The sequence below is a fragment of the Sitophilus oryzae genome, unplaced genomic scaffold (assembly GCF_002938485.1).
Source record: "Sitophilus oryzae breed Bouriz unplaced genomic scaffold, Soryzae_2.0 scaffold_85_pilon_pilon, whole genome shotgun sequence".
Lineage (NCBI taxonomy): Eukaryota > Metazoa > Arthropoda > Insecta > Coleoptera > Curculionidae > Sitophilus > Sitophilus oryzae.
This window is the reverse complement of record NW_022147483.1, coordinates 1,827,811-1,840,034: the sequence shown is the minus strand read 5'-3', so window position 1 is coordinate 1,840,034 and position 12,224 is coordinate 1,827,811. Positions and strand designations below refer to the sequence as shown.

General features: G+C 33.1%; 1 protein-coding gene across 2 annotated transcripts in view; it reads right to left on the bottom strand.

Moving 5' to 3' along the window:
• Positions 1–35: 35 nt before the first annotated feature.
• LOC115890208 (LIM/homeobox protein Awh) overlaps positions 36–12,224 on the bottom strand; it is a 72,941-nt gene continuing 60,752 nt past the window's right edge. The window contains exons 3-7 of one of the 2 annotated variants that reach the window (XM_030910370.1): positions 4,856–5,073; positions 3,055–3,227; positions 2,611–2,677; positions 2,240–2,341; positions 36–316 (exon numbers count right to left, since the gene is read on the bottom strand). In XM_030910370.1, coding sequence (XP_030766230.1) covers positions 255–316; positions 2,240–2,341; positions 2,611–2,677; positions 3,055–3,227; positions 4,856–5,073 — 622 coding nt within the window. In that variant the 3' untranslated portion in view covers positions 36–254. The remainder of the gene's footprint in view (positions 317–2,239; positions 2,342–2,610; positions 2,678–3,054; positions 3,228–4,855; positions 5,074–12,224) is intronic. The other variant, XM_030910371.1, reaches the window with a different exon arrangement.

Sequence of the window (12,224 nt, the reverse complement as noted above, 5' to 3'; positions counted from 1 at the left end):
ATACATCTTATTTCGGTAAAATAAATAATAAAAAATCATATTTAACACTTTATTCGTATATGTACTTACAAGAAAAATTACAATTTTAGAGTTTTTGTTTTTATTAAAAACTGAAGATTCAGTACAGAATGATTGAATGTAAATTTCGTCAGAGATGGCTACTGTGACGCCGTTTTTTTCGATCACTCGTCAGTATATTTAGTCGAATTTAGAAACTTTTAATTTGTTTATTTATTTTCGATGTTGATGTTGATTTAAACTTCGCTCTGCATGCAGTGTATGGATGATTCTTGGGACAGATCATCTAGCGAAGAATCTGAAACAGAAAACAAGAATATAAACAAATAAATAATAATACTGTGTATCCCTATAACATAGGGTAAAACATTTTAATGAACAGTGCTTTCCATAAAATCAATAAAATGAAAAATATACGAAATAATATACATGTACTGATTTCTTTCGAGAATCGACAACTATGAAACTATAATCCCTTCCCGGACACAAATGGTACATTGTGAGACAGGAAATTGTAGAGAGAAACAAGCCCTATAACATAGGATACAACATTTTAATGAACCAGTGCTTTTCATAAAATCAATAAAATGAAAAATATGCGAAATAATATACATGTACTGATTTCTTTCGAAAATCGACAACTATGAAACTATGAACCCTTCCCGGACACAAACGGTACATTATGAGACAGGAAATTGTAGAGAGAAACAAGCCCTATAACATAGGATACAACATTTTAATGAACAGTGCTTTCCATAAAATCAATAAAACGAAAAATATGCGAAATAATATGCATGTACTGATTTCTTTCGAAAATCGACAACTATGAAACTATGAACCCTTCCCGGACACAAACGGTACATTATGAGACAGGAAATTGTAGAGAGAAACAAGCCCTATAACATAGGATACAACATTTTAATGAACCAGTGCTTTTCATAAAATCAATAAAATGAAAAATATGCGAAATAATATACATGTACTGATTTCTTTCGAAAATCGACAACTATGAAACTATGAACCCTTCGCGGACACAAACGATACATTGTGAGACAGGAAATTGTAGAGAGAAACAAGCCCTATAACATAGGATACAACATTTTAATGAACAGTGCTTTCCATAAAATCAATAAAATGAAAAATATACGAAATAATATACATGTACTGATTTCTTTCGAAAATCGACAACTATGAAACTATGAACCCTTCCCGGACACAAACGGTACATTATGAGACAGGAAATTGTAGAGAGAAACAAGCCCTATAACATAGGATACAACATTTTAATGAACAGTGCTTTTCATAAAATCAATAAAATGAAAAATATACGAAATAATATACATGTACTGATTTCTTTCGAAAATCGACAACTATGAAACTATGAACCCTTCCCGGACACAAACGATACATTGTGATACAGGAAATTGTAGAGAGAAACAAGCCCTATAACATAGGATACAACATTTTAATGAACAGTGCTTTCCATAAAATCAATAAAATGAAAAATATGCGAAATAATATACATGTACTGATTTCTTTCGAAAATCGACAACTATGAAACTATGAACCCTTCCCGGACACAAACGGTACATTGTGAGATAGGGAATTGTAGAGAAAAAACAAGCCCTATAACATAGGATACAACATTTTAATGAACAGTGCTTTCCATAAAATCAATAAAATGAAAAATATACGAAATAATATACATGTACTGATTTCTTTCGAAAATCGACAACTATGAAAATATGAACCCTTCCCGGACACAAACGGTACATTGTGAAACAGGAAATTGTAGAGTACAAGTTATTTTTTATTCTAGGAGCTACAGATGCCCGACGCACTATTGCCGAGCCCTGTAGATATATTTTTTTTATATTATACATCTTTCATGGCTAATCTTACTGTAGACTTGCCCAATAAATTCTTTCTTCTTTTTTATTATGAAGTCTCCTCGATAACATCTTTTATTTATTTATTTATTTATTTATATCAGTCTTTAGGATACAAACAGAACAAAAATCCAAAACTAATAACCTGATATTATAGTTTACGTATATTGTAACAAAGATTCAGGAGAATCTGTGGCACTAAATTTGTCTTTAAATTTCCAGGAAATTTTTTTTTGCCAAAAAAACTCATGGGGTGTGTGTGGACCAGTTAAAATACTTGCACTTATTTAACGTACACCCTGTATAATTAAAAGAGAATATAATTATCATACCTGGTTGTGAGAACACGCTGTTTTTATTTTGCTGTTGGAATGAGTAGGTGAGATGTAGATTTATGTGCCTGCCAAATCCATTCTCCTCTCGATTTGAATGTACTAAATCACAAAAAAGACATATTACTAGCTTTTATAAAACTGGGTTTTAAAATTTAAAATTAGTGATGACAATAATATAGAATTATTATCAAAGACGTACAAATACAAGTCTATATCTCTGTATAAAGATTACATAAATAAATTTAAAAACATTATGAACAGAAATAAGGGTCCTGTACTTCAAGATTTCGTTCTCTACCATGCCTATCAATATGTTTACTTATTTTTTTGATAGAAGGTATTCTTGGGATCTTATATAAAATACTCACGTTGATTTTTGGCTTTCCCTGTATGCATGTGTTTCTTCTGTCGAGCTCTGGAGTTTTGAAACCAGACCTATATCAAAATAGAACAGTTTTTTAGTAAACTATACTCTTTTTGCTTCAGAGTTTACATGTATTTTTTTATCATTTATACACTTTTTTCACAATATTTCGAAGCAATCACTTGTCATCTTGTCAATCAAATTTTAAATATATCGCTATGCGTTCCAGTTGTACCAACTTATTTCTTTGTAAAATAAAATAAACTACTTTGAAATTAAAATGACAGACACATCTATCACTGTCAAAGATCTTCTCGTTGGACAGACTATATAGAGATTGACCTCGCCCAAATTATCATCGATTGTCATTTCTCAGCCGTCCTTGACCCCTTTTTTTTAAATTTATAGTAAAATTTCTACATTTTACTACAAGAAAGCTTGTTTATACCTGCGTTACTCTCTTGCTCAGTCCAGTGATCTGGGCTATCCTTTCCAGATCTTGTCCATCCGGGTTCGAGTCCAGCTGGAAGTTGGCCTGGAGTACTTGGAGTTGTTCCTCGGTGAAAGTGGTACGCACCCGCTTCGCCTTGTTCTTGTGGTACCCGTCGGCGTCACAGCCATCTGTGATGGAGAGAAATGAAATCTGTTTACGTAATTTTGTTGAATAGATGAGCAATAAAAGGAGAGTGTAGGTGCATTGAAGTTTATTATCAGCATAAGTCCCGCATCCCCACGAAAATCACATTTTTATTAAACAATAAAATTGTAAAATGTATTATTAAAAATATATGTTTATTAATTTCTTGAATTTAAAAATAGTCCTTTTCCACGAATTAATTAAAATTTTAGGAATTTTAGAATTGAAAGAAGTAGATATATTGATACTTTGTTTAATGAATATTCGATATTAAAAAATTGCGTAAAGGAAATGTGCCAAAAAGGATATACAGGGTGGCCCAATGGAAGTTTTCCACCCCAATTTTTCTCGTTTAAAATGAAAATTTGGAAAAACGCTCGGACACGTCGATTTAGTTTTCGAGGGGGAAAAGAAAATATCATAAAATCACTTTTACCCTAGACGGGGGCGGCGCCACCCCTAAATTCTTAAATGGAAAGAGGGGCCGAGTAATACATCATGTGAAAGGTCTTTCAATTCCCTTTTTAATGATATAAGATATCATGTAGTTTCGTTCAGTAGTTTTAGAGATTTATTGATTTAAAGTAGATTTTAATTTATCAGCTAAGTGGTGAAAAAATCGGTTTTTTTTTCTCTCTCTGTATGTATTTTTTTGGCAAACTATGTATACTAAAAATTAAGCTTTTAAATAAAAAAGCTTAAATTTTTTTTTTATTTTTTACAATTTCTAAAAATTTTCCCGGCCAAAATTGAGTATTTTTCACTTAATGCGAATTGAAAGATTTTTGGGCATGGATCGATGCAGATTGATTAGTTAAAATTTTTAGTATACATAGTTTGCCAAAAAAATACATACAGAGAGAGAGAGAAAAAAAATAAAAACCGATTTTTTCACCACTTAGCTGATAAATTAAACTCTACTTTAAATCAATAAATCTCTAAAACTACTGAACGAAAGTGCATGATAACTTATATCATTAAAAAGGGAATTGAAAGACCTTTCACATCAGTCGGCCCCCCTTTCCATTTAAGAATTTAGGGGTGGCGCCGCCCCCGCTTTGGGGGTTATAGGTGTGAAAGTGATTTTATGATATTTTTTCCCCCTCGAAAAATAAATCGACGTAAACGAGAAAAATTGGGGTAGAAAGTTTCCATTGGTCTACCCTGTATTGTAATTAATTGATTTATTTGTTTTATAGCTTATTTTACTTATTAAATGTTGGCAAAAACTAGTCCATTATGAATGAAACAACACGATATTATACAAAATAATGAGTGACTTTATGATAATTGTCAAATAATAAACGACAACGTTGCTGAACACGACGCAATTTGAACCAACATAGCGATAATAAAATTCGGTATAAACTAACTTTTGAAGCTTTAATCTAAATAAAATATCTGTTACAATCATTTGCTCTATAAAGTAAAATGAAGAGCTGCTTGGTATTCTAAACAAATTTAAAAATTTTTGGCCAAAATTTAATTTAGTTAGGTTTACAGGCTTTAATGTCAATTTTGCGATTACCGTATTTCTCTATTTTTTTTCTATAGAAACGCCCATTCTATACCATAAAAAACGCGAATTTAAACCTAGAAACCGTGTCCTTACCATCGGATGATGTCGTCCCTCCGTCCAGAGTCTCCAAATAGTGCGCCTTGCACAAGACCCTGTCCTCGTGCAGTGCAAACTCCTCCCCCGTCGACAGTTGCCTGTGACAGGCCGCGCATGCGAAACAGGCCAAGTGGTACACGTGATCTCTGGCCTTTCGCACCCAATCGCTGGAGGAGATGCCTCGCAAGCAGACGGAACATTTGGCTCCAAAACTTCTGAAACAAACAAACGCTTTACTAATTGTGCAGACCTGGCATTGGCACAAATTAGAATAAACACACAGTATATTATACATTCAATAAACTAGAATTAAACGACAAGTGTTGTGGTAGCTCTTCTGTAAAAAATGTCAAGTTGCCACAGTTATTTGTTTACTTCCTGACATTGTCATTCGTTTTGACACTTTAGTTTTGTATTACGAATTTTTGGTTTAAATGATTTTTTAATTTCGGGAGACGAATAATAATAATTTTATCGTCGTGTATAAAACAAAATTTTTTCCATAGCGAGTTACCGTAAAACGGGGTAACTTCGACAGGTTTCAGCTGTATTTCGTGCTCTGTGAAGAAAACTGTTGTCTTGAGAACCGTGACTTATGTGTCGTCGTAACAATTGAAGCCTTTGTTCTTCATAGCCGAACAAACAACTCCCCCCATCCCTCCTTCTACTTTTTTTTATTTTATTTTTTGCCCGCATCTGGGGTAACTTCGACACCATGCTTAATTCTGCATGAAGTCGAAGTTGGACGTCTCCGGTGCAACTTCGACACCAAAAAAAAGAAAATTCATTATGAATTATTAAGTAGAAACATTAGGGAATAGTTTATAGGCCTAAATTAGACAAACGAAACAAAAAAATACAGTCATATATATATCATCGTCATACATATATATATATATATATATATATTTATAAATTCGGGTCAGAACGTCCTACGACGTTGTCCGATGCCTAACTTCCACCCTGTGCGATTTTCCCATCGATCTTCGGTCAGATTTTTCTCGCTCATCGACCTTCTTATTCCTTCTATCCATGTTTTCTTGGGACGTCCTCTCTTTCGTTTACCAGGTGGTATCCAATGAATGACTTGTTTTGGAATTCTTTCATAGTGCATTCTCTGAACGTGGCCGTACCATATTAATTGTTTTTGTTCTATATCATTTACTATTGTTCCCTCTATTCCCATCTGTTGTCTAATGTCTTCATTTCTGATCTTATCCCTCCGTGAAATTCTCATGCTCTTCTAATCGCGTCCATTTCTGTTGTCTCTAATTTCCTTTTATTCCTTTCAGTGAGTCGCTATGTTTCACATCCATAGAGTAATATGCTTTTAACTAGTGTCTCGTATATATTATATTTCCTGTTTTTTGTAATTTCAGTGCTCCATAGAATGCCATTTATGCATCTGATAACTCTTCGTGCCTGTATTACTCTGTTGTTTATTTCTCTATCGTCCGTTCGATCTCCTGTAAATATCGATCCCAGGTACCTGTAATCTTCACATGTCCTAATTTCCATATTATTGTCTAAAATAAGATTTTCTGTATTAGTTCCAATTGGAAGGTATTTTGTTTTTTCTGTATTTACTGTGAGACCCCATTTAGCATATTCTTCAATTATTTTCCGCACCATATATTCCATGTCATCTTTGTCGTTTGCAATTATGGCCTGGTCGTCTGCAAATTGCAAGGTGTATAGGCATATGTCATTTAGTTCTATACACATTCTGTTACATTTTCTTTTCCATAGATGTAAGGCCTTGGCAATATAAATTTTAAATAATGTTGGGGATATACAGCAACCCTGTCGGAGCCCTTTAGTGATAGAAATTTCCTCTGAGAGACCGTTGACTGTTTTTATTTGTGATTTTCCTCCATGGTAAAGATTTTGTACAGCTTTTATCAAGCTGCGTTAATTCTTGATTCGTGCAATACTTCCCATAATTTTATTATTGGCACTGTATCATATGCTTTTTGTAGATCGATGAATGTTATATGAACTTCCTGGTTCATTGCGGATTTCTTCTCGATGATCTGTTTCAATGCAAAGATATTATCTGTACATGATCTTCCGCTTCTGAAACCATTCTGCTCTTCTTCTTCGTAGTTGGAGTATTCCTCTTCAATTAAGTTCCTCAGTATCCTTCCATAGAGGCGACTCATAGTGCTCGTGACCGAAATTCCCCTGTAGTTATTGGGATCCTTCCTTGAGCCCTTTTTATATATAGAGGAGATATGCTTTTTTCCACTGTTCAGGTACTGGATGACCATTTAAGCACTGGTTAACTATGTTTGTTAACATTCTAAACAGTTTTTTGCTTCCAGATTTTATGAGTTCTGCATATACTCCCTCTGGGCCACATGCTCTTCCATTCTTTAAAGACATTATAGCGGTCTTTATTTTGTTGGTATCCACGTAGATTTCCTCTCCTTCAATGTTTATTTCTGGCTGTGGCGGTTCTTGATACTCAGGTCTGTTCTCTGACAACAATTTGGAATAATATTTCACCTATTCTTTGTTGGTTATTATTTCTATAGGGGCTGACTCCTGTTTTTCAGTTGTTGTTGTTTTTATAAATTTCTATACTTCCGCATTCCTTCTTCCGCCTATATACGTATTAATTTCTTTGCATTTGTCATCCCACACTTTATTCTTTTCTTCTTTTACCATTCTCCTCACCTCTGAACTAACAGAACTTAAAAGACTTTTAACTTAACTAAAACTCATTGAAGAAAGTAAAAAACATAAATACACAACATTTAAAACAAGTTTAAAACATAAAAAACAAAGCAAACACTAGGAAAGAAATTCTAATCATCGTCGAAACATGGACATTCGCATCTCACTTGTTCGGAACCACCGTTGCAATATCCACAAACCCACTTTCCACAGGTGACACACTTGATCGACGCCTGTCTATTTGTGTACTCGGAGTACTGCATTAAACAAATGATAATAAAAGAAAAAAACAAATAATAATAATAAAAAAATAATAAAATAAATAAATAAAACAAAATTATAATACAAAAAATTTATTAAAGAAAACAAAAACAATAGAAAAAACTGGATAACCTGAAAACAACAAAAACCTAAAAAGAAAGCATTATAGCAATATATACATGTCGAAGTTACCCCCGCTGTCGAAGTTACCCCGTTTTAAAAAATATTGTGCTGGTTTGGCGTTGGTTTCTATGTAATTTGACAAATAAATAAAGCTGTCTCTTTAGTTGTCAGTTTTGAGTCAATATTTTTTAATTCTCTTTCGTGTCGATTGTTGATTGAATTGGAGCTAGAAACGGCTCAAAACGAAATAAGTAAATTACCAACAGATATTGAGGCTGAGGTGACAAACGCCATATCCAAACTACTTCCATTTAAATCCCGAATAACTTATGAAAAGGAATATTAAAAAATTTGAAAACTATACGTTTATCGTTAACAAGTTAAGAAAATGTATTGTATATGATAACGGCAGAATACATTTTAAAGTTTAATTAAAAATAATTGTAAAAATTTGCCTAACATATTTAAAAAATGTGGATATCAGATAGAATTAACTATTAACATTAAGTAATTTGTAGTTCGATGTTCATCAAGTAACCATCTCCATAAATCGTAAATAAAAAGATAAAGATATCATTTTTTTATATAAAATACGGAAATAAAGTACAAATTCATTTAATTTCTTTAAAATATATTGCCATTTCATAATAATAATATATATATTTCATAATAATAATAATACTTTTCAATATTTATTTCATCCTGAATTTCCAAATCTTGTTTTCTTTCATCGGGACGTTTTCTCTTTATGGGAACATGCACAGAGGGTCCATAAGAGGGTTGATTTGGAAAAATTGTAGGCACAGCATGTTCTGTAGGGTTTGGACGTGACCTAGTTGCAGTTAATATTGTTGGGAAAGAGAATGTAGACAGATCTTGAGGACTTATTATAATTGCTGCTACAAGGCACAGGCACAGAACAATGTCGCGGAATTTTTTATTTCACAAAGTAAAAATAAAGAAACGAAAACTGTTTACATAAAAATACACGTCACTTACGTTGGTTTAACACTATACACTAACACTAACGCTATTATAGTCTGTCCAACGAGAAGATCCGTGACAGTGATAGATGTGTCTGTCGTTTTATTTTCAAAGTAGTTTATTTTATTTTACAAAGAAATAAGTTGGTACAACTGGAACACGTAGCAGGAAATTAATATATTCAAAATTTGACTGACAAGTGATTACTTCAAAATATTGTGAAAAAACTGTATAAAATTGAAAAAATTTAATCGAGTTATTTTATTTAACAAAAAACGGTGTGTTAATATAAAACAAACAAGAACAAGACACCACATACCAAAAAAATATAAAAAAGAACTATTTCTTACTTCCAAGCTTCATGAAACTTCCAGCATTTATGATTATATTTATCAATATAACTTATGTACAAATACAAATTTGTAATATTCCACAGGAATAAATAAAACAACATAAATAAAAAATTTATTTTATTAATAATAACACTTACCAAATTTTATACCTTAAAGGTTGATTAATTAACTTTAATCTTAATTTTTTTAAACCATTACATTTTGACATTATTTTTCTGCAGTACTAAAATTCATTATTTACCTATCGTGTGATGTCGATATTTTACAGCTACTCCAGTTTGTAGTATGTGTTTAGTATGATCCTTCTGCCATATACGAGATGCACTTAACTACGACGAAATGGTATACAAACTTTATTGATGGTAACTTTATTGGTGTATAAGACTTTCTGCCTGGGCAGCGAGTATTAACGATAAACTGTGCTCTGGGTCTACAGTTAATTTTCACTCGATTTTTCCTCCACTTGACTTCAAAAGACACAAAACACACTTAATAACACGAATCAAAATGCATCATTTTCCAAAACGCAGGGTATTTGACAAAAGTTGACACAAAATTATAACCTTTAATTCCGCAAGACTTTGACAAGCGTCAAAAATCTAAAGGCGAGTTCATACACATCGGCGTCCGTTTGTCGTTCATCGTTCCGTCAAACCAATATTGAATCAACCGAAATTGAAATACGATCTGTCATTTTTGAAATAAACCAATAAAACTGGTTAAACAGAAAAAGAGACGACGCATGACGGATTTATATTTAAACCCATCCATAGTTAACTTAAAAATTATTAGAAACTTTTTTTACTAAAATAAATAGATTGGTATGGAACGTCATCTCCTTTTCTTCTGTCATCGTCTGTCGAAATCTTACCTGAGAAAAAAAACATAGTATAATTATGTTTTTATATAAATTCCCCAACTTTTTCCTAGCCCGGACACACAGCCGGCATCGCCAGTGTTACTATAATTTTTACCGAAAGTATGGTTTTTTTCGCGGGTACGATGTTATGAATCGGATCTAGATAGTTCACTATTCACTCAAAATTATTTAGTATAATTTTATTAGCATAGAAACGCGTAAAAAACACAGATTTGTTGCGAAACTAATGAAAACAATTGGTTTGTTTACGACTACTAATTCTGGACCACTTCGGTAGAACTGTCAAAACAGTCAGGCCTTGAATATGACGTTAGCCACGTCTATAGTTAAGCACTTCATCATAACTTGTTGCGCTCTGATACACATTTATTGTTAAAATTCAAATCAAGTATCGGGAACTTTGGAAACTTGGTATTGACCGGACACACTCATACACCGACGTTTTTAACTGTGCAGTCACGTCCGTTCGGTTAAAACCGGACAATATAACCGAGGTGTACGGGCGGCTTAAAGGCATGTGCCTCACCAAAAATTACCATAGCCAAAAGCAGGTTCTGTGGCAAGCAAAATGAAACAAAAAAAATCAGTCTTTGCCAGTCACTCACTCCTTCGTTCAGTCACAGAAATATTATGACTGATACGATCGTGAATTTCCCAGATGGCGCGATACAGTCGCCTAAAACAAAAGCGTATCGATATCGGGCGGCCGGATCTCTTTGAGCGTTCTGTTGAGCGTGCGATCGCTGTTAGGGATGTGGAATTCGGAAAAATATCGATAAAAGATAATTTTCGATTTTTATGCATCGAGTCTATATGAATTTATATTCGATTTTATTACTATTTTATGCATATTCTTTTGTTTGCGATACTGTGCTTTGTTGTTGTGCTGCAAACGGATTGACTGTGGGGTGTAGAGGTTCGATAAGGAGGGGTTTCTCGAATCTCACATTCCAAGAGGGTGAAAACGCCCCTCAAATATTACAATATTTGTTATTTAATAAACGCTTAGTCTTTGGGAAAAACGCTTAGATACACATAATTTATTTTGTTTTTTGCATATTTTGAAATTTTTTAAAAAATCATAAGGATGTTCCAAAAAGTTGGGTAATTGATTAACCACGGTTCTGCTTAAACTGTTTGACGTAAAAAGCTTATTTTTGGCAAACGGATTTTTCGAACGTCAAATTCCAACGAGATGAAACTACCCCCCAAATATTACGTTAAGTTATATAATAATATCGCCATATTGTTTTTTCTCATGCTGACATAAATGTGAGAAAATTTTATCCAGTTTGTATGTTAATGGAAATTCTCGCTTTGCTTTATCATCACCATTACAAAGTATTAATTCGACGCGAACGAAGTCGCGGATACACGCTAGTCAAACATAAATAAAGACAATGGAAGTCCGAAATTCTTTTAGTTTTAGACCGAGGGGTAAACCGCAGAGGGAAAAGTGTACACCGTAATTCCTTTTACTCAAATAATTCCTCAGAATTCCTCGTAATTCCTTCGGAATTCCTTGGAATTCCTGGTCTTCAAGGTCAAGGTCAATCAATCAAGGTCTTCCTTGGAATTCCTTGGTATGAACTCGGTAACTCTTTCAGTCTGAACCAGCGTTGCCACCTCGGTTTCGCAGTTCCGCTATGAATTTTCTGGTGATTTTTATAAATGTCTAATGTCTCTATAAGTACTAGATCTAACAATAAAAAGTACTATTACGAGATTTACGTTTTTTTAGTTAAATTTTAGGACTAATAGGGGATCATGAGGTAAAAATACTGGAAATATGTCGGCACTTACTTATTAAAATTAATTTTTCTCGGGATTTTTTGAAAATGATAGGTACCTAGTTATACTCGTATCTATAGGAAAGGAAATTAATAAAACTTCAGTTGCACGTCATAATACGATCACCAGTAAATTCCATAAGATTACGCATGGTATCATTGATGAAGTGCACCTAAAGTTGTATTAATTTCCCTATAGTATATACCTAGGTATTATTCCGAGGAAATGAAAAATCAACTTTACACTTTCTGGAGTACTGAATAAAAAAATCTTATGAGGGTTTCTTTAAAATGGC